Here is a 23,963-nt window from a genome sequence, read left to right on the forward strand (position 1 = left end):
TCTCGGTCGTATTCGGTTGCAAGAGTGTGAACGGGCCTTCACTCGTAAACTCGGTTCATGTAACTGATGTAGACGCCGATATGTGTACATGTCTGTTGGTTGTTGGTGGTACCTCATGTTCTTTGAAACGCGGAACATATAGCTTTTTCGAAGAAGGTTGAAAGGCTGAATCCTGTTTCCTCTGCAACTTTTGTGTTCGTAAACGTCAAACAGCAGATAAATTTCTAAGGGCACCTACCTTCTTTGAAGACCATACTTTTCTTTCCGCAGTAAATTATGAGATGTGATATATCATACCATTCTGAGACACGACAACTCTCCGCGTTTTATTTTAGTCAAGGGTATCCGTCTTTCAATCAAAACTCCAGTTGGTAGTCGAAGCTGGCAGAAAGAGCCTGAAAAAGAAACACCTTCTGCTTACCTCCGAGTGTCAGCAAGTAAGGCGTCGTTCGCTCCGACGCTTTTTTTCAGATAAGTTTTTTTTTTTTTTTAGCTTTTTTGGAGAACCAAACAAATTATTCGAGTTGGAGGGGAAGATGTTGGTCTAGGAGCCGTTTTGCATGTGCTTCATGAGACGTGCCTTTGTACGTTTTTTAAATAAAAATTTAACGAAATTAACGCCAGCATTCTTTTAGTAAATTCGATCAAGAACAAGAAACCCGTTCTTTCGGATTGTTAGACTTTATCGAGTTCAACATTGGGTCTGCGCGATGTTCTCTGATGCTGTGAGCATAGCGAAGCGGCACACCCGAAATTATCCTTGTCCACGAAGCCTCCACATATCATGCTTGACTTAATACTGCCCCGTCCTGCCTATCTACTATATAACGGGTCGTTCCAACGTCGTTTAACAGGTCGTTTTCTTCACAATCATCAACTAACATTCAGGGCGGCCGAATCTGTGCACATCTCCAGACGCTCCGTCTTTGGCGTCTCTGCGAAATGAAGCTGAGGTGTTTGAGTGCGAGTTCCGCTACGCCAAGACTATGACGTTTTTTGTATAATTCATGCTTCTGCACTCCTAAAAGTCTTCGTCATGCAGTGTCCTGCGCCGCGATGCATTCCGAACATTAAACTTTGTTTGTCTTTGGTCGGTTTAGTCAAAATGGAAAGGCGACCAGCGTTATTATCATTATCTAATGGCAGTGTGGTCTCGCCGCCTTTTATTTCGCTGATTAGTACAAATTGGGAAGCTTCGGAGACTTGTTGGGCCCGCGTTATTCAACAAAGGAACATATTATCTTCATAGTGTTAGGGTATTGAATAAATGCGTAGGCTAACGGCAGCATATCGTGGTTAACGTTGCACGTTAAGATAGAAACAGTAAAACAAATAAAAAAGATCAAGCGCGTCGTTCACCCAAGTACCGAAAAATGAGCGTTTGTTTTCATAGTGATACAATGTGATCCAAAGTTGTTGCATCAATAGTAAAATAATTATATCAATACGTTCAGTGCAAAGGCAAAGATATATAGGGTAACAATTAAAAGCATCTACGCAGAACTTAACTGATAAATAAGTATCTGATATGTTTATTGGACAAATATTTTTTCTTCTTCAGCAGGACGTGCATTGGTGCAATGACTGGTGCGTGATGTACGATGAGGAATCTGAACAGTCGCACTGCATCAGCCGATGCAGTGCGACTGTTCAGATCAACTCCATACCTAAAGGGCAGACGACCGGCCTCTCGTTTGCTAAAGAACAGCGAAGTTTGTTTTGTGTGGCGTAGAATAGCACTTATCTGTTCCGTTATGAAGCGTTTCCAAACAGCTTAGTGCTTCTTATGAACACACAAAACGTCAGTGCTTCTGAGGATGCGATGTCTTTAATATCTACCCTACCGGGACCGTGTCGACGCCGCCCAGCCTGACTTCGTTAGCGGAAAATGAGAGCGGTAATCCTCCAACGCCGCTTCCATCGCTCGAAGCAAAAAATAAGGGGGGTGGGATCGATGGGCTTCTTCGAGTACACTCCAACCCGAATATGACCGAGCGAGTCCTGAACCCCTGTCCAGGAGGCCTCCTCTGTCCTCGCTTCGCCTCGATGATCCATGCTGTAATCGGCGAAGCGTACCTCGCGTCGTAATTTTCGGGGTTTTCTTCTTTTTTTTGTCCTATCTTTCGTGCGATTAATAATGATGTACGGACACAGTGTGCAGCCTAGACGGCAGGCTGTTCGTAACTTCGAACACTATACCAGTGTCCGCCATCTTGTTTTTGGCCGGCTGGTAGCACTATTCGCGTTGGAGGATTAGCGGGGATTATGTGGCAATTATTCTGGCTTGTAATGTTCGTCAGCCCCGATTATTTCCGTGTTCCAGAGGATTAAAAAGTTACAAAACGGTATATAATATTTTATTTTGCCAATTGAAAGCGCCAAAGAACTTAAACACCGGGTGCCTTATTTTGGACATCCTGTTGTATTACTTTTGTCTGACTATTGACATTAGCGGGCCGTTAAAAAACAACAAAAAACAATAAGAAAGCAATAGAAGGGTCGTTTTATTTCAAATTGATCAGACTGTTCGGGGTGGGTATTTAGATTTTTTTAAATTAATTATATATATAATAGCCCCAAGCGTAGAAGAAGCAAGAAAATATTTTGTGTGTTTTATTTTTGTACGAAGTTCGGTAGCTTGTTACGAATACTGAAAAAAACTAAAAGATCTATAAATTCTTTTTTTGTGTTAATTTATCTTATGTTGAGTATCTTTTTGTTATACACTTGACAAATGTACCAAATTTCATTACCAAGATAAATATTGACAAACACTGCACCTTTGATGTTCGGGTGACACATTTGGAGCCTTGTATCTCCATATCCTTTTTAATTAGCGCTTACCAAATACTGTCCTAGTGTAGAACTATTCGTGGTCCATATTATTATGATAATACGTTTGTTTGATTTATATTTACGAATTATTTTATATTATTTTCAAACTTTATCAAAATCTAAATTATGTAATATTTGAGTGCTCTTTTATTTAAAAAAGTCGCATTCTTTTGTGTTATTTGTAACTGTTCCTATAATTTCCAGTCATATTGCTTTTCTCGAGGTGTAATCCGAATTCCCCCCCCCCCCCCCCCCCCCCCTCCGGCCCGCTTTTTTTTTTTATGTACTTTCATTAGAATTTGTCAAACACACATCAAAACACCCGAATCGGCAGAATGACAGTTTCCGCAAGTTGGCTTCGTTGCAAGGCTTGTAGCTTGTAGTTTTTGCCTTGAAAGACTGCAGCGTGGGGCCGCTTTAATTAGAAAATTCGTCTTGGGGGAATATTTTTATTCGAATTTATTAATGATGTATATTATTTTAATAAAACATATCTGAACTGGAAATTTGTTTTATGTAGCAGTATCAAAACGCAAAACCGAGGTTTATGAGTAAGATTCTGCGTGTTCGGGGTTTCTTTTTTAGCAAATTGATAGGATGTTTATAGGAGTTTATTTTCTAAAACGTATTTGGAGTTTTATCTGTGGCAAATAAAAGACAAAAAAATTTGTCCAGCAGTTTCTTTGTTTACGTGAGACCATATTCGACTATTGCCGAGGAGGTTTGATGACGCGTTTCGTTAATAGAAGGCCAAAGTACTTTTTTTAACTTACGCGCAAAAGTTAGAACAAAGAAGAAAGGACGCGCCAAAATTGTTCGCAAAATATGAAAAAAAAAAAAGATGAAGTTCATAGAGCTTGCAGTCTCAAAATTCGTAGTTATTAAGATAAATCGGAATCGGCTCATTTTTTTTTACCGGCGAGTGTTTTTCGAAGTTCACTGCATTTATCCGAAAACGCAGAATCCTACTCATTAGGCGAGAGTACAAGTCATTTTAACGCATAATCGGGCATACAGGGATATCGGAAGCTAATACTCCATTTGTACGCTTCTGGGTCCGAATATTAAATTTATGATCGTAGACAAGAATTGTTTATTAAGAACTATATGAACACGAATTGTTCAATAAGAACTGAAAATTCTTAACGAGATATGTCATGTATGGCTATTACAATACATATTTGCATAAAACAAGCACACTATTTTACGAAACACGAGCTGCTTATTCGAAATAAGTTAATAGATATAAATAAATATACTGGTTACACACATTTCAGAACGCAGTTTTCGCCGTCCACATGAAGCCCAATAAGGTGTGCGATAATGGTTCATCCAGTTCACGAACAATGAATTACTTACCGGACAACGATAGCAGTCACTTATTAACTGACTTCCATTCTTTCTTTAACGCATTGTCACGCCGGGCTCAGGGGCGAGACTGAACACAATGTCACCTGAGCTTCTTGACTAGGAACTTCAATTTTGGACCAGACATGCGAAGAGCGTCCCTTCGTCAGCACCTAGGGATGCCCACTGTTCTTTCTTGCGCTGCCTGAATGTCTCGAGGTCTTTTTTTTGTACGTTCAAAAGGACGACGTTTCCTTGTTTTTTTCTGGATTTCTTCCACGAAGCCCTGCGACGTCCATAGTAAGGACCTCGTCTCGGTAACGAAAACTGTGGCGAGGTGCTTCAGTAAGCCACCGACTCCGTCGCATGACTTCTCATGGCCGGATGCCGAGAACCCCGGTTCGCTTTATCAGAGCCACTGTTATTCAACTCGAAGAGCTGGTAACGGTTTATAAAGTGAGATGCAACTCCATCAGAAACGTAGGTGACGCTTGAATAAACCGGAACTTTGTCTTCCAGCCATTCTTTAATCCTTTGAATTGCCTGTAGTGCGTCTGATGATTCGTGGCAGAAGTCTTCAGACACGACGCCGAAACTCCGGGAGCCTTTTGCTGTTGATGCGACGCACGTGAAAATCGAAAGCTGGTGTTTGTGCAAATGACACTCTTGAACTTCATTCGGTCACTATAACGGTCCAATTCTCGGAAAGATCAAAATGAATCAAAGCGCTTGTCTTAGTTACTTCGCTTTTCACGAGTCGTCTTTCATCGTTTTGAAGTTTTCGAACGTAATCATGCGTAACAAACCGAAAGGTACAACTTTGAAATTCTTCAAGGAAGACATGTGGTTGAGTTGTCCTCTCGATTAGATCTCCTTTCTCCCACACGCAAAGTGTTACTTGCTCCCCCTCAACAGTTCCTAAAAGTTCTAACGTAAGACTACGTGTGTTCGGGCATTCCTTCCATTCTCATCCCAAACAAGCACGAGTTGGATCCGAACAAATGCACATAGACATGTCAGCTCCTGCTTTGTGATTGCTTCTTCGTGCAAAGAGTTCAGAGCAGTAAAACAAAGCTGAAAATTTCTGCAGCACACGCAGGCGCATACTGTTTGTTTCGGATTCACCTTTACCCACTCCGGACGGAGCGAGTAAAATTTCGTTATCCCTAATTTAGTCTCTGGGTTGGCTTTCCTGGACATTAAGTACGTCTCCCGAATAGACCTTGTCATGAATATTTTGATCCCTACTCCTTTCTTGCCATCCTTAATGACATTCATAACGTCTTTTTTGCTCAGACTTTTAATGGAACTATCAAGATCATTGTTGTCTGCAGTTTTCTCGACTTGCGTAGCAGGTATGTCGATGCTTCTAGAATTAATTTCCTTGCTTTAGTAAAAATAGCGATGGAAGTAATAAGTGTCAAATGCTGGCACCTCGTTCGGTTTGTCTGCGCCTTGACAAAGGCTAGGTGGATACTCAGCCACCAGTCGCCGCAAGTAAAGCAAGAACGATCTGTTGGGAGACTCGAGCTGCTTGGTTCTGCGATATCGGCAGCAGCCAATTTGTTTAGACATTTCTACTGAAAGCCATCTTTATTTCGCCTTGATTTCTTTTCACGAAGAATTTTTGGTATTTCAGATTCATTACCGACGGCACTCTCAGTGGAGTTGTTTGCCACCAGAAATCTCTTTATTCCTTTCTTTCAGTAACTCATACTTGGAGACAGCGCTTGGGCATGAACTTGAGCTTGATTCACAAGCACGGGACACAGAAAGCTTCTCCCCCAGACGTGCGAAGCAATTCTGGCACAACATGTTGGTATCCCTCACTGCTGAAATGCTGGGGGGGGGGGGGGGGGGGGGGGGGAAAGGAAGGGCTGACCTCGGCAGATCCATGTTCAGGTCCCTCACAGAGCGAAAACGTGAATTCCAATTAATCTTCCCTTGTATGGCGACAGTGGTGGTCAGCGCAGGACACTTGACAAGAAGTGTGAAAGTTGGCTATTGACCAAAGCGGACAGGGTGAACTGCGACTGTAGAAATCTCGAGCAGGGAACGTCAATGCTAGCTGCGTCGCTGTGTCACCAGGACAGATCTGGTCCTTCTGAATATTCTTGTTGGTGTGGTCTTTAACGGTTGTGATGATCGAGTTGGTAAATTCCTCCTTAGCATAAGAACACGACTAGAAAGCAAGCAGAAAAGGTATGGCGTATAAACTCCCGACCACATACAATGTGCATAAAGCAGCGCGTCTATTGCGACAACGCAAGCCGGCGTAGTGGCAGCACAATGAGGCAAACAAAAATGGTAAGATTAAAGGAACCGCGCCGAAGTGATGGCGGGCTAGGCCTCGGCGCTAGGGACAAGAGGATGCGTCTTTCACGGCTCGTTGTCTCCTTACTGGTCACAAGGTCATGCTGCTTGCCCCTGCCAGATGAACAGAGAAAACTAAGTATTGCTGACCATCGTAAAAGGAAAGAAGAAATATTTACCTTGCAGGCTGTGCACTCAATCTAGTTCTAAGGGCTTCCAACCCTAGCGGAAGTGCGTTTGTTTGAAAAATAATTTCAATACGAAAAGGGCGGTGGTTCTTTTAGTGGGGACGATAGGGTGGACATCATTTAATTTAGTGGAATATCATTCTTCACCCCAACACGACTCAGCTCATTGATGTGGCAGAAATATTTAACGCTTCAGTCTGAAAGCTATACTCCGGGTCAACTTTCTGTGGAAATGCAGTCAAGAGTAGGAGCGCGTACGCTCCTGTACTTTGAGCGCCGATTGAAGCTGAGCACGCGAGCGCTCCTCGAAACGCTCTCCTGCGCATCTTCGATAAGCGCTCAAAGTGCGCGAGCGCACGCGCTATTACTTTCGACCGCATTGCCACAGAAAGTTGACCCTGAGTATAAAAGATATAGACATTGAAATAAAGCCAACTTGAGCAACCTAGCTGTTTGCCAATTCTGGTGCATGGGTCTGATTTTGTCGTCTTCTAGAGAAAATACAACAAAAAAGAGGGCATTCAGATCACGCCACAAGAAAAGCAATATGACTGTGAATTATTAAAACAAAGTATAAAGAAAATACGAAAAAGATTTTTAAATTAAAGCAGTTTTAATAATACCAAAAAATGGTTTTTTGAAGTTTAAAAATTAATATAAAATAATTCGTCAATATAAATCAAACACTAAGATTTCGGCCCCTGGATAGGACTACATGTGGATAGTATTTGGTAAGCGCTAATAAAAAGACAAACATGGAGATGTAAGGCTCAGAATATGTCACCTGCACCTCAAAGGTACAATGTTTGGCAATTTTTATCTCGGTAATGGAATTTGCCTTATTTGTCAAGTGTAGAAAAAATACTGCTTGGCATACTATAGATTTTACATGACAAACTTCTATAAATAGTTTACTGTTTCCAGGATGCATAAGAAGTAACTGAACTTCGTACAAAAATCAAGCACAGAATATTTTATTTCCAGCTTGGTGCACCTAATACTGTACTTTTCTTTCGTTAAACGAAACATTTTTTTCAGACTTAAATAAAAAAGCGTCTTGGTCTTCCTTGACATGGGTCTATTATATATATATAATTGTGAAAAGTTCGAATACCCACCCTGACCAGTGTGTTTGATTTAAAAAGCGACGAGCCAGAAATAATGCAGCTAAATGCCGAGCTCGTTAGGGATAGAACAGATTGTTTTCTGGCATATGTGAAGTGCTTCTACCAAACTGAAAAAGGGGAAACATTCGATTTTGTACCCACGCTGACTCTGTCATGTCGTATCGATAAATGTAAATAATAATACATAAATCTTCGATCTACTTAGCGAACTTGAATATGTACCTGAATATGTACCAATTGGGGCGGTTTGTTGAAACACACAAGTTTAGCAATGCTCAATAAAACTATGTTTTCTGGCTACAAACCGGGTACAACATTGGCATAAAAAAATTAATAAAGCAATAGCATGTGAATAGCAATAATTTTGACGTTTTCCCTCTTCTCTTTGTAAATACCGCCAATTCTATAACGGTCCACCACCGCAGAATATGCCGCCTGAACAACGTACGTTTACGTCGCGTTTTTCTTTTTTTAATTTGCAAGTTAACAGATTTCTGGTTGTTTCAGCAGTGGTGTATGAAATATTGTGAAGGTCACAATTTTAATCAAGACTAAAATATGTGCGAACCGCGTCAATAGGTATATGTTCTGAATAAGGGTATTTACTTGGGCTAGTTGGCGATCCATTGTGACAATTAAGAGCGCTAAAAAGACGAGGACCAATAAAAGAAGACACACAAACACCAAGAGCCCACTTGTAGCTGACGTTTAATCTGAATTGATCTAACAAGAAAAAAACATATATGCCTTATCAACAAAACACCTATGTCATGTACGCACATCGTCCTACTAGTCTACTTTTATTCTTACCAGCTTCCCTACCGAAAAACCACGTATAACTTTCACTATCCGAATTATGGAACCGGAAATTTGTTTCTGGAAACCCGAATTCTAGATTGCAGACAAAAGAAGAATTTCTGAAAACCCAAATTGCAGATAAAGTCCAGATAGAATCCAGATAGATTTCCGGTTCCATAATCCGGATAGAGAAAAGTTACGCCGGATTTTTCGGTAGGGTTGGCCTATAAAATGACTCTGAATGCGCCACTTCCGAATCATAAAATGCAATCGATGGGCGCTAACATACGTATCGTGACCACACTTCTTTACGAAATACGCTTCTAAAATTTTTTGGCTACGTTTACATGAATGCGACAACAGCGCATCGGATCCAGTTAGCGAATCGGATCCACTTCAACCAACACGTTTACATGGATTCGGATCGACCAGTTGCGGCACCTCGTGTCGAAGGATCACAACGCAAACCTCGTGACCTTCACGTTGTTTCTGAGGTGTCCGGTTTGCCTAGCGGCATGCAAAGCAAAGCTTCCGTAATCCCTCTCTCGAGCACTTGATTCTATCCGCTAGCGTATACATGGAGAGTCTCGATTCGGATTGACCATCTGAAACCACCCCGTCCCAGCGGAGCGGATTGGATCCGATATGATCCGATCGGAGTTGTTTACATGGACCGATTCGATTCGCTAACTGAATCTGATGCGCAGCAGTCGGATTTATGTAAACGTAGCCATTGTCACTTTCTTTCGGTTCCCGCTCAAGGTAATTGTTTCCTGAAATTTTGGGACACAGTCGCATCTGATGCGGTGCTCCGCCAGATTACCCGCGGGGGACGATCTCATTGCCGGTGCGTGCTCTCTTAGTCGATCATTTACGCAACGCCCAGACTTTCCTATGTAAACCCTCCCACAAGTTAAAGGTATTCTATACGCCACCCCTTCCATGCAGTGTACAAAATATAGTCAAATGCTTTATTTACAGACACCTCCCCCAGATCCCCCTGCTCCACTGTTGCACACAGTTTACCCAATTTCTGAAACGCTGAGAGTAGTACCGGAAATTGATGTTTTTATCTCGCTTTCTTTAAACTATGGATAATTGTGTTTCTATAAGGTATAACGGCTGGTTTAACCATCATTTTTCGGCTCTCTACCACTCTTTCTTTCTCCTTGAAGTTCTCGTAATCATCTTTCTGCAACTCTTTCGATGAGCGTAAGTAGATACCCGCATTCCTCTAATTTTTTCACGTGCCTTACAACACTGTCCGCTATAGTATCTGAAGAAGATTTAGTTAATTATACGTTCACAATCACACCCCGTATATAATTAGATCTTAGCGAAATGCAAAGAAGACCCAATCGCAAAAATAAATTAACTGAGTTGTTTTTTTATTAAATACGTTGTTAGTACAGGGAGATTGAGGAAACGCCGTTCCAAGAGAAAAAGAAAAGCGATATTTCGACCTTACTGTTTCCTTCACGCTGACTGCATTTAATATTTGTTATTATAGTCTTTGTGATGTTATTCAGTAAACTTTGTAACAATAAAAACGAAAAGGTTTGTAATGTATTCCGCATTATGAACCTTTCGGTTTATAATGCGGAATGCTGGTCGACGCTTCCAATTGCATGGTAAATGCGTAACTGAAATCTATTTTCTATAACCGATTGAATGAGCTTCTAAACTTTTTTTTAACTGCTACCTCCTTACAGAAAAAATAAATATGGCAGCTTCGGTAGATTTAATCTCCACCAAAAACGGACGCATCAAAGGATTAAACGTTTCAAAAAAAAAGTTTTTAAGCGCCTTAATAAAAAAAAAAAAAAACATTTCTGGCCTTTTTGGTGGGGTTTCCAAAAACAGACAACCAAAACGGCTTGCCTCTCTCGCTAGTTCTGCCGGCTTAATCCCTTTCGCATATATTCCGATTTATCCCCCCCCCCCCCCCCCCCCCAATTCACAACTAATAAGTGCAGTGTTTATTTTCGTAAAGAAGTTTGTCCCAGTTAGTTTTTTTTTAATTATTACTTTTAATTATTAAATCGTCTTGATTATGCAGGCGTCAGCTTCAGTGAGCGAAGTATTTTTTTAAGGCTGCTCGCCTCCACGGTGGTGTAGTCTGCAGTGCGGAACGTTTTAATGAACGTGGGAAGGATTCACATCAGTGTTTGTTATGAAATCGCTTCGTTTTGAGCCTGTATAGACAGTAGTCTTGTATACCACTCGCTGTGTTTCTTTTTCATTATGCTATCCTTTGACATGAGCGTCTGAATGTAGGTTACTTGTGTATATGTGCGGAGGCGTGCATTTGTGTTTGTACCTTTGTGATCGTCTGTGTACGTGTGTGCGTCCTTGTCTCTATATTTCTGGGCCGGTATGTGTTGTGTGTGTGTACGTTTCTGTTTAGATACCTCTGGTTGCGTGCGCGAGGTTTTAATGTTTAAAGATGTTTTCATTTATATCGTGTAGACCGTTCCCAGCACCTTGAGTTGCATCCTGTTGAGAACCAAAACGGAGAGGGGGGGGGGGGGTATTCTAAAATATGGTATTGTTGCGCCAGAATGTAATTTGTTTACAACAAACAAACTGAATAATTGATTTTATTATATTTTGTCAATTCTCCGGTAGACCAATCAGGTTCGGGCCGATGGGTTCACGTCACACCAGAGCTTCAACTTCATTATATACTTGACTGGCTCTGCAGTTAGTGTGGAATTATGTCCAGAATATTTCCTTTAATGTCTGTACATTTCGGTCCACAAAGCTGCATTGAGTTCTTTCGTGTTCTTTAAAGAGACTAATATTATACTTAATGTTCGAGATGACAAACCTAGCTTAGAATGTTGACTGTTTGTTAGTCTATACTGAAAAATTAAAAATAAGTACTTCTATTGTCTTCTGCATACATATAAGCACGCAGACGACACGAATTTGTCTTCAGTGAAATGGTCATACGACTTTTTGAATAAATATGAACAGCTACATTAAATCAGTTTAAGTGGTTATTTTGAAATAGACTTCAACTCAATGCACCTTTAACTACATACGCAATATGTATAATCCAGTAACCAAATAAGTGGACGTAATATCCATTAAATTTAAAGGTACCTCTTGAAAATATGCAAAGAAACGATTATATTACTGCCTGGCTTGACAAAAAACTCGCATGTAATTCGCACATTGACCCTATGAAAACCTAGCCACTAAGATATCTTGATTGCATGCAAATAGGAACGATTTATATCGATCTGACTGAAACTATATGCCTGTATCACTCGTTTTTTCAGTCACACCTCTCCCACGGTAGTTTAAGAATAGATAAAGACGACTATTAAAAAATGTTTCCGCATTTCCCCACAGGCGAAGATGAAAGACCAGCGAAGCTGTACTATCCCAAGCGGCACATTATGACCGGCTCAAGCTTGAACCAGACTTGGCAGCCGGGGAAGTTTCAGTGGGCCTAGATTGTTTTGCCCCATTGCGCTAGGCAGCCCCATCGTGATATACCACTCTGGCGACCACCGACAGTTCCCTGTATAGCCATGGACTGGCTTACCACTGGAATTATGGCCTGGGTTAGGAGGGAAGCTCAGTGGTACCCCAAGCTTGGCTCTTTATTGTATATACAGCATGGGTCAGGTTAGCGGCCGAGTGGTCAGCCAAGCTTGGCTATACTATAGAAATTCAACCCGGAACAGCAGGGCAGTTACCGGCCCCTATTGAAATATTTTGCAAACTGGGCCAGTTCAAACGGGATTAGTGCCACTGGTTAAATTGTTGAACTTGACAAACTGAAACTGTGCATATTGGTCTTACTATGAAACTGTGCATACCGGTCTCACTGTGAAAATGTGCATACTGGTAATACTGTGCAACTGTGTATACTGGTCCACTCCATGCAATTGAACCAGTTTAACTGGTCATATTGACAACAGAGGTCGTAAACTAATAAAATTCACATTATTTAAAAAAATACATACTGCAGACTGCGAAAACAAATATAAAAGATATTCCTAATGCAAAAAAATTGTCATTATATTATTCATTTGTCCCAGCCGGTTGGCGAGATTCTCCACATTTTCTGGAGCGTCGGCGTTCAGTCGGTAGCTAACAAGTCTCTCAAGTCGAAACGAAAAGACAGTAGAACAGCTCAAAAGCAGTTAATTGTTATTTTTTCATCCAACAGAGTCAGGTGTTACATTATGATTATTTATCACAAGTTCGCACGCACACTCGCTGTCCTTTTTATGTAGTTTGCATTTGGAAGCGTCGTTTAGTGCCTTGGCTTCTCTTGCGCATTTTTGCTCATTAACCCTTAACATAAAGTACATATTTGTTTCTTTTTATAAAGACACATTCCTGTCACAACTTAGGAATATATAATTTTCTGTATTTCCTTCACTTTATCTTGATATCACTTATGAAGACATCTACAAGGAGTTTTCTCAAATTAACTTCCCTCTGAACACGAGAAAAAAACGTAGCCAGCATAAATGCTCCATACCTTAATCTATCTTTTAATGTAATCACCGTTGATATTAGGGAATTCGAGATATAGTGGCACAAAAATAGTCATCTCATGAAAGTACACCGTAAAAACAACCTGTGCTACTAGCCATAGCCATTTCGTGAAGTAATGATTTCAAAACTGTCAGAGACACCCGCTGCAGGACAGAAAGTTAAAAAGCGTCCGTTCTCCAGAATTTTCTTATTAATATCCTCTACCAGGTCTGTCGGGACCAGAGACGTCCCTCTGCTTCGTACGGTATCATGAACGCTTTGTCGCCCTTCATTAAGGGTGCGAACCTGCTTCCACACCAAGAATGTGCACGTTGCATGTAGTATATACATTTTGCAAATTTGTAAAGCGGATATTTCGTGTCAGCATGAGAACCAAGACTCACTTTTTTACGCAATGCATTCTTCGGGCCATTCTCCAGTGGAGCTCGGTTTTGACTAATCTACTTTGAGTGAGCCAATATCAATTGGTGGCGGGTGACAGATTGTTTTATAAAAACGAGCTCTCGCACACTTCATTTTATTTCACAATACTGCAAGCCCTATAACGGGAAGAGGTAGTAGTGGACGATACAGAGGAAAACTTTCACTGCATCCACGCAACACTTACGAACTCGCATCTCCTATTGGAGTATCAAAAAAGCTGCTTACAACTCCCTGTAACGCCGAATTAGAGCGCAGCTCTTGAGGAGGAGGAGGGAAGGGCACTGGGGGGGGGGGGTTAAACTAACCAGGGGGGGTCACGTGACCTTGGGGGGTCACGTGACCTTGGGGTCACGTGACCCCCAATGCCGATGATGTCATCACTGACGTCATCAGTGACGATGACGATGCGGATGCCGGTGACGTCATCAGTGATGATGACGATGACGATGCGGATGCCGGTGACGTCATCAGTGACGATGACGATGTGGATGCCGGTGACGACATCAGTGACGTCACTGATGACGTCATCAGTGATGATGACGATGACGATGCGGATGTCGGTAACGTCATCAGTGATGATGACGATGACGATGCGGATGCCTGTGACGTCATCAGTGATGATGACGATGGCGATGTGGATGCCGGTGACGTCATCAGTGATGATGACGATGTGGATGCCGGTGACGTCATCAGTGATGATGACGATGACGATGTGGATGTCGGTGACGTCATCAGTCACGATGACGTCATTGGGGGGTCACGCGACATCGGCGGGGGTCACGTGACCTAAGGGGAGTCACGTGACTTCGGGGGGTCACGTGACCTCGGGGGGGGGGGGGGGGTCACGTGCCCCCCACGAGGTCACGTGACCCCGGTGGGGGGGCTCGCGCGGTGCATTATGGGACATTTCCCATGATGCACCGGGGTCACGTGATCTTGGGGGGGTCACGTGCCCCCCCACGAGGTCACGTGACCCCGGTGGGGGGCTCGCGCGGTGCATTATGGGACATTTCCCATGATGCACCGCGCGGTTACGCCGACGCCGACGCCGACGCCGACGGCGACGCCGCTCAAGCCGGAAACGGGCCCCTAAGAGCTGCGCTCTAAAAGAAACATGACGAAGCTCACATCCTAACAACGAGAACGAATGTTTGTCTTATTAAACAATATACTTAAAGCACTGTCGAATTCCAAAACTGTCTTAAGAGCAACAACCCCCAAAACGTTTTGTTTAAATTATTTATTAATACTGCAATCCTCAGCTGGCATTTTAGTAGGTGGGTACATTGCTGCAAGTAGAACATGCCGGCAAAATACAAACAAACCAAACTAGCAAACCAAAAATTCTTTCATAAATTTAGAGCCTGTACAAACAAAATGATTTTCAGATGTGTTTGTGCAGGCATAATTGGAGTAAGCACTTTTGGGCGATGCAAATGCTCTGAGCTATGGCTTTTTGACTTTATATTCTTAGTACTTACGATTTTTAAAAAAGTCAGAATAAATTTCAGCCGCTGGCAGATTCCTCGATTCCTTAATGGCTTCATGTCAGCTTGGTTCTTTCAGCGCCGTTACCGATGTCGTGCTTCTGAAATCAGAAAAGAGTGTACGTGCCGTAAGTGATTGAGGCATTTCAAATTAATTTGAGTGGGAGAAAGAAGGACCTGCCATGAGTTCCAGGCGTCAGACTGATAATCTAGTGTCGGACTTACAAGGGCTTTGTAGCCAAAAGTTTAACAGGAGCTGATTCATATATTTTTCTACGTAAATACCAGTTTTTAGTTGTCTTTTCTTGTAGTCCACGTATTTATTTCATTTAAGATCGTTCGTGATATCACCTAAATACTTATAATTGACAACTTTAGCGTCAAGCTTATGGTCAAAACATAGTATATTTTTCTGTGTTGTAACATGATTGTATTGTTTTTGTTATGTTAATTCTCATAATATTATTACAACACCATGATGAGTTACGAGATAAGGTATTGTTTACATTCCCATGGCCATCTACTGAAGATACCTATAGGAGCATAAATTATACAATCGTCAGCAAACCTCCTTATTTTCATTCACCCGTTACTGCTGATAAAAAACAAACAGTTAAACAATGTTAACAAAAGCAGGGGACCCAACATAGAGCCATGTAAAACTCCGGAATGCCCTTTTAACAATATTTGAAAACTGCTATTAGCATCAACGAATTGCTGTAAATGTTTGATATATGCAGTAATGCATCTTATGATTAATGAAGGTACACGGAATTCAGTTCGTACATTAACTAACTCATAGTGGGGCACTAGATTAAAAGCTTTTGATGGATCAATAAAAACGGCATCAACTTGCAGGTGATCGTTCACATAACCAGAGATTTCATGATAACATAAAATTAATTGGGATGATGTGGAAAACCCTCTACGAAGATCGTGTTAATTGGGGCTTAGTGTATTGTTTTCATCCATGAAATTGACTAGCTGCTTATTTACCATATGCTCCAATAAATTACGCAACGCACAGGTCGAAGAAATATGGCGATAATTGGCAATCAAGTCACTTTCCCCGCATTTATTGGGCACGACCCTTTCCATAAGCAACTCATTCGGTAAAATCAGTTTTTAACTGAGCTAGAACTTTTTTTTTTCAATTTATTAGGCCAGCAATTGTTCAGTGTATCCAAGTACTCGTCGTTTTTCTTTTTTTTTTTTGTTTCTATTCACGAGCTTATAAATAAATGTTTCCCCTTTTGTTTTAGAACATGATTATGCATCCTAAACAGAAGAAGAGCCAGACAATTGAGCCCGCGGGCTTGCACTGTTTCAACTAGATGGCGGGGTGCGCTTAATTTTGGACGTGGCGACGGTATTAAAAAGTCACCTTTGAGACAATAAAAATTGGAATGAATGATGATTTTATTTTTGGAGATAGGTACAAATAAGGAAAGTATAGCTGGTGGTTGCGCGTACAGATACAAAGACTCTGACATAAACGTTAAAGCCTTTCTGTGCGATGACGCACTATACATAATCTAGGTGTGGCTTATTCAGAGCGGGTCCAAATTTCCGAGGCTCAGCAAGAAGACCGCGCTACCAACTGCAAGAATACACGAACATAATGCTTGTGAACAAGGAGAAAAGTAATGTGATGTAAGCTTACGTGGGTGACTCTAGTATGCATGACCTGCCCAAAAGTCAGTAAGCCAGTCTATTCACTTAACCCTAAAATGCAGATTTTGCACTTTTACATGAAACTATTCTGAGTGCTTGCAACAATCAAACATGATTCAAAATATGATTAGAAAAAGTTAATTCAAATAGGAACTAAAAATCATGTTGCGGCTCCAACCCACGCTGTGAAGGTGGTTTGCCAGCGAAGCTGTGGTGTCACCTGGAACGATTCACCACTGCATTATACCAAATGCCACCGCTGGTCGTATTGCCTTTTTTTTTCCCTTTCCCGCTCCTTGTGTTCGCGCTGCGCTCCTCGGGAGTCCTAACTATGCGTGTTTGTTTACCGGGAGAAGGTTACGATATTCAATATATCTAATAACACTTGAACATAAGATATGTTACCATGTTTTTCAAGAAATGCTGGTCAGTGATATAGGACGGTAGTTTAAAGGTGAATTTTGTTTTCCGAATTACGTATGATGGGATTATACGGAAGATATTCCAATTATGAGGTACGTTACCAGACGAGAGGGATTCACAAAAAATATCGTTTAAAAACAGACATGATGCATGCTTTGTATTTTTAGTAATTTTGAGTTGATGAGGTAATCGCTATCGCCTACCCACGGCGGTGCTGCGACAACAATGAAATCAGTTGCTAGGAGGGTTCTTCTGTTATATCCTTGCACCCCACGTCGCAAGCTGCAGTCGCCGCGGCAGCTGAAGCAACGGTAATCTTTATCGGGAAACGTATGCGGTGAGCGCTATGTGCTTCGCATTCTTATCAGGAGCGCCTTATTATCAATTATCTTGTTCGGATGCTTGTCTTGTGCTCGTTCTTCACTGAAACGAATGCTACGCTGTGTTGTATGCGTGATATATGCACTTTCGCTTCAATCGCTGAATGTTTTTTTTCACATCAGATTGCCGACACGAAAAAATCTGACCAATGAGCCATTTACATGCTTCCCTTTAACTATCATATATATTACACGATGCATTGCTGCCTTAGGGTTGTGAACGTGGCTTTTCTTTATTGAAGCGCTGTTAAAATTTATATGAAAAGCTACGGGGGGGGGGGGGGGGGGGGGCGGTAGTGTGTATGTTTATACAGCCTAGCACTTGGTCTGCCTCAACGGGCGACGAGTCTCTCAGCTGTAGATGAGCAATCTAGCCCGTGCAGTACGACCGCTAGCCTGCGATCTTTAACGTGCACCACGCAGTAGTGGTACACGACCGCACGCCGCTACGTACGATGCTCATCCAGATCGAAACGGGCAGGGGTGGGGATTGAGCCCAGGACCCTGGGTTCTGCAGCGCGAGCTTTCGGTCCACGTGCTCCGAGCTGGTGTGCGCTAGAGCACTCGGCCACCGATCCCCCCTGAAAAACTACGGAGAGGATTATGTCGCTGCAAACAACGCCAAAAGTACGTGGGTGACACGATAAACAAATAACCCACCAACGACCGTCTCGCCTGGCTGTGACGTCTATTTTTAGACTGTAAATAAGATGCATACACATTTGCTGTAGATTTGAACGGCGACAAGAAGTTCTTTCAAGGAGAGCGCAACAGCAAATTTCTCGCATTTTTCAAATATGAGAGATGCACTGACTGGAAGCTTGCAGCGCTGCTTGCATGTTGGACTTTTCCAGCAAGTGATGTCGATGAGAGTGTGTCAAGAAACCGTGCATCTCAGCGCCGAGAAGCCAAGAGGCTTCATCTAGAGGACCATTCTTGAGACAGGAGGCACAAAACATGTATCGGATGTAATGCAGCACGCGCACACTCCTTGAAATGGCCCTTCGCGCAAAGAGCACTCCTGTCGCCTGACGGGGCGCCAAGATCTTAAGAAAATTGAATGACTGTAGACATGAGACAAAGCACAATGTATAACCTTTTTTAATTCATAAACAAACAGACTAAGTGAATGTTTATATCGGAAAAATGATTCCTCCTTATGATCAAAAGCAACTGATTTGAATTTCTAACGAAGTGAGAGCACTATGCTTTCAAGAAACATACAGGGTGTCACCAGGAATGGGCAAAATACATGCAAATATGTATCGAAATACAAATACAAAATACTTCGTCGAAAATGTATTTAATTATAAATCTAATTACATTTCCAAAAAATCATTTAAGTGCAAGATACAAATACAACCAACTGTATTTGGTTTCCTCCAAATACTTTTCGAAATACGTTCCTCAAAATTGGCGTCAGCGACATCAGGGCACCTGCAACGGGTTTCTTGGTATCTCATTTTAATTTTGCATCGCACACTCGGGGGTTAGTGTGCGAGGCTCTAGTAACGTAATAAAAATATAATCACAAAACAATGTAATCAGCTTGGACGTATTAGGTGAAAAAAGTAGAGCTTCAACCAGCTTTTTTGTTGATTACATTTTGGTATAGACCAACAATGAACCGAGACGACCAAGACGCGCAGCACTAGCTAGAGATTTTTTTACGAAAATTTGGACGACCCGCGCATTTAGAATGTTCAAGGCAAAAATATGGATGGAAAGCAAGCTGGAAAGCATCACAAGTTGTCACAGGCACTTATTTAGCCAGTCTACCCGTGAGCGTCGATTTCGTCACTATTGTTGCCCTGGACTAGTACCGTAATCACAAAGTCACTAAACGCTTGTGCTTGATTGAGAGACACTGCGTTCGGTGCAGAACGTAGTTTTCTTCCTGCTCTGGACAGTGCGTTTAAAATAAAGCCGGAGGAGAAAAGGAAAAAAGCCCCATGGCCGAATAAAGGATGGAGATTATATCTTGCTATCACATGAATAAAAACAAGAATTGTCGTGACAATAAATTTGAGGGATGTATTTTCGCCCACAAAATTGTATTTAATTACAATATGAATATAATTTAATTATAATGAATAAAAACAAGAATTGTCGTGACAATAAATTTGAGGGATGTATTTTCGCCCACAAAATTGTATTTAATTACAATTGTATTTGAAATACCCACGTTTTAGTATTTAAATACACACGTCAAATACATTACCCAATTTGTAATTAAATACAAATGCAAAATACACAAAGTATCTGAAATAAGTATTTCAAATACTTGTATTTGAAATACTGCCCATCCCTAAATGTCACAAAAAAAACATTTTCAGTTTTTTTTTTTTTTGCCGCAAAAATAAACTAGGCATCGCCGAACTCTCATTCTCCGCCCAAAGGTAGCGCTAGAGGTCAAAACCAAATGCCAAAGTTTCAGATCCAATACCTTAATCAAAAGTTATAAGTGATTTTCTGAAAACTTCAATTGGAAAAAGGAGCCCATTTTTGCCCGTTTTGGGTGTCTGGTGCCATAGAGTCCCATGTGTTCGAAAACTCCGTCGGCCGCCATTTTCCCACTGATATTTTCAGAAAATCACTTATAACTTTTGAATAAGGTATCGGATCGGGCTGAAACTTTGGCATCTGGTTGTGACCTCTGGCGCTACCTTTGGGCGGAGAATAAGCTTTCAGCGGCGCCTAGTTTATTTTCACAGTTTATATAAACTTGTATTTTTTTTTTTTTTTTGGGGGGGGGCGGGGGGGGGGGCACCTTGTGCATAGTGATTTCTTGCGTTGACTATATTTGCCTTTTTCTTTAAGATCATAAATGACGGATCATAAATATACCTTGCACATTTTATTCCGCCATTAACATTCAGCCACTATCACTTAGCAAATTCGCAGTGTCATAAATAATTGGCTTCTTCACCCTCGCCTGTCTGAAAAACATCTACATACTCAAAGTGCGCCAGGGCTAACGCTGACTTCTTCCTAGCGCGTGTCTGGTACACCGACGGTTCAAATCGTCATAAATTGTTATAATATAACGTGTGGAAGTTATGCATATCATGATGGCATGCAGTTAAGTAGTAAAAGTAAGATCAGACACTTCACAAAGCAAGACAAAAAATTTCGGTGAAACGCAACAAAAGACAAACAAACAAACGAATACAACGCCTTCTTTAAGGCGCGGAGGGGTTTGAGGAGCGACGATCTAAAGGGGGGTGGCGGGGGGGGGGGGGGGGTACAGCGATTTCCAGACTTCGGTTAAACATTTGTGGAAGCTGCCCTCTGACACTTGTAAGGTAAGAAACAGAAAACCGATATCGCCCGCGTGTCCTAGTTGTGTAAAAGAGAAAGATAAATATTGGCATTTCTGGCACCCCTCAACTCACTCCCAGTCTTCAGGGTCACACCTGGTGCCCCTCCTAATGACGTGATTCGGGGTGCCGTGTAGCTTCCCGTGCGCTCTCTTGGAGGGCGCTCCTTTCCCTCTCTCTGCTGACATTAGCAGGTGTTATGCGGGAGCTTAGAGCCGAGCGAGGTCACGTAAGCTTTTCGCCGTGGTTCCTTCGGCTGCCACTCGCGGCTGCAAGTGGTGGAAAAAGCTCGACTTCTGCTTTGCGATTATGCAGTGGAATCGCGACATTTTTTAATGGAGATGTTTTCTGTATCCCCCGGGACACGATAAACAATATAAAAATGACGAGAGGGAAATTCTTTTAATCTTAAAATCGGTGCACCCCCCCCCCCCCCCCCTTTTAAGGCCACCTTATGGCGGCCGCGTCACGTGATTCTAAGATGGCAGCGCCCAGGCGTCGGAGGTTGAAGCTGCTAGTAATTATAGCTTTTTGCTAACTTCCTTTGTAACCTTGAATTTGTGTTTAAGTTTGCCGACGTTGTGCATTATCTTTAATAAACGTTTCGCCATTCAGGAGTAACAAGTGAAAAGAAATAGTCAAGCAATTTTCTTTTAAACCACAGACTGACTGCGGTTTTCGTCAGAAATAAAGAGTAAGAAACATATAAGCTAGGAAAAGAAAGGAATAGGAGTAATTGTTCGCGCCTTCTAATCCAAGATCTTCATTATGTGCTCGGCCTTGGAATTTGCGCGTATTAATTGTACTCTACTAAACGCCTTTTTTTTTTCTCGTAAGTCCGGCCTTCGTTATCGCCGAGCGTGGGTGCTATCCTTTATTTTGTTTCTGGATCTATGTGTTTACATATGTAAAAAATTGTTTACGTCAGACTAAGAAGGATGCGTCATTCAAAATGATTTGAGCCTTAGTACGCCCAAGTTGTGATAAAAAGACACGATTAACTAATTAAGTTTGACTTTCCTATGAGAGTTTGCCACCTTTGCACCCATAAAAAAATTAACGTCGCAGTCTCCAGTTTGCATGTAGCGTTTTTTACCACAGTGTTTTGACGGCACGTCCTCGAGTGTCAATTTTCCTGGGACACAGATTTGCTATGTCATGTCTTCGCACGACGCCTATGAGACGCATGCTCATTAAGCTCAGGAAATATCAAATAAGCAGCGGTGAAAAGTACCCTTCTGTGGAACACTATGCTGATATATACTCCCTGTATCAATAAGAAGGGCTTTATACTAATGAAACCAGGCGCTAAAGGTGACGTTACTCTTGCTCTGTATATGTAACACGTCTGCATCAAGGGCCTCAACAAACTTTCGGCCCTTGTAACACTGTAACCTAACCTAACGTAGTACAACCGCTGCACATCATTCTCTTGACTGTATGTGGCCACCCGTCATCGGGATATGATACTATCAAAACTGGACTTGTGGACTTTTTCTTTGTTGACCGAATCTCGAGAAATAAGACTGAGCTACTTCATCCGGAGAACTAAAAAAACTCCAGCTTTGTTCTCACCCTAGCCTGCGCCGTCTTTGCCTTATAATATTGAACCTTAAAACATCAAAGAATGACAGACATTCCCACAAAGTTTACCAGTACACGAGTTTGCTCAATGATGGACACGCCAGCTCTACCGCGTTTTTTGTTGCACCTAAGAAGGCAGAATGCAAGTAGGAGTAGGGTCTTCAGTCTAACTTTGCAGGCAAATTACTTTTGTTTCTTTCCTAGACTTAATTTCAATTAATAATTCTTATGTATCAGGAGCGACGAAAGGAAAGTGTCACATTTGAGACTCTGCGACAAGTAAGTTAAGAAAAAAAAAGTATCCAAAGCTTGTCTCGTGAACTTGAATAGAGCCATCCTGAAAGCGTCAGAGTGAAAGCGGATATATTTAATAAAAAAAATTCTAAGCTAAGTCTCTTACAGAGATGTCGGATATTATTGTGAGGCTCCCAGAAAATTCAGTTTCCTGACGATTTCTGGAAAGAAGTAACTTGCTTAAATGCGGTTGGATCGACGAATGATTATTTTTAGCAGCGTGTCTGACTGCCCCGTTCGTACCATCTCTTCTTTTGCAGGCAACAAGTTCAGCTGCGACTGCAGGATCTCCTGGATCGCGCATCTGGCCAATGCCACCAGGAACGACAACTTCCGGCGCGAGCTGCGGCACATCAAGTGCGACTTCGCGGCGGCCGACGGTGCGACGGGTACCAGCAGAAAGGTGGCCCGCCTCAGCGCCAAGGAGCTCAACTGCACCGAAGATCACGAGAGGCCCAAGTTCGAAAACTCGCGCCCCGATGCCAAGGTCGACAGCACGACAATGACTACCGTCGCTTCGCCGGACCAAGGCGACATCCTCGAACACCGGGAGGACAAGAACCAGATCGAAGAGGAGGTGTCTGAAGAGGCGCTGGCCTCGGAGGCGCGGTACGACGCGACCGCAACGACGCAAACAATGGAGAACGAGATTGACATGGTGCTGAGTCAGCGGAAGGTGATGCAGAAGCAAGCCGCCCACTCGCGGAAGGACAACGGAAACTCCGGCGCCTCGCTGGTCGGCTGGAGCATCACGCTGCAGATTTTCTTCGCCGTGGTGGCGAGCGGGATGACCACCGCAGGGTTTTTGGTCCGGCATAGCTGATCTCATCAAACCGAGATTATCCCTCTTTTTTCACTTAAAAAAAATGCGCGTGACGAATAATGAGACCTATTAGATAGCAGAGCGGGTGCAAAAAACCACCGGTAAGCAGTCAAACCTCTTACATCTCAGTCAATGTAAATTCTTGTACAGGGGTATGAGTTTTCGCTTTTGGTTACGTTGATATTAATGTGCTGTATACGTACAACACCATAATGATATCGAAATTGCACCAAAGTGATCCCGAATATTTATTTCTGAATTGTATAAATATTTACACGTCAAGATACGATGCTGCAAAAATCACTTTACCTGGCGGCGATGTCGGTGAAGTCTTCATTATCATTTATACTTTTATTAACTACAGTGTAAGCTATCAGAAGTTTTTCGGTGAATGCTGCATCGGGAGGCGGTCCAAATAATATACAC

The 23,963-nt window shown here is 42.2% G+C and overlaps 1 protein-coding gene across 1 annotated transcript in view; it reads left to right on the plus strand.

Annotated features, from left to right (window-relative positions):
- The window catches only part of LOC121837525 (connectin-like), a 106,006-nt gene extending 82,469 nt beyond the window's left edge, over positions 1-23,537 (plus strand). Inside the window, exon 3 of the mRNA XM_042293133.1 lies at positions 22,975-23,537. Coding sequence (XP_042149067.1) covers positions 22,975-23,537 — 563 coding nt within the window. The remainder of the gene's footprint in view (positions 1-22,974) is intronic.
- Positions 23,538-23,963: the final 426 nt, after the last annotated feature.

This window comes from Ixodes scapularis, unplaced genomic scaffold (genome assembly GCF_016920785.2).
Source record: "Ixodes scapularis isolate PalLabHiFi unplaced genomic scaffold, ASM1692078v2 PGA_scaffold45__5_contigs__length_3442486, whole genome shotgun sequence".
In the NCBI taxonomy this organism is placed as follows: Eukaryota; Metazoa; Arthropoda; class Arachnida; order Ixodida; family Ixodidae; genus Ixodes; species Ixodes scapularis.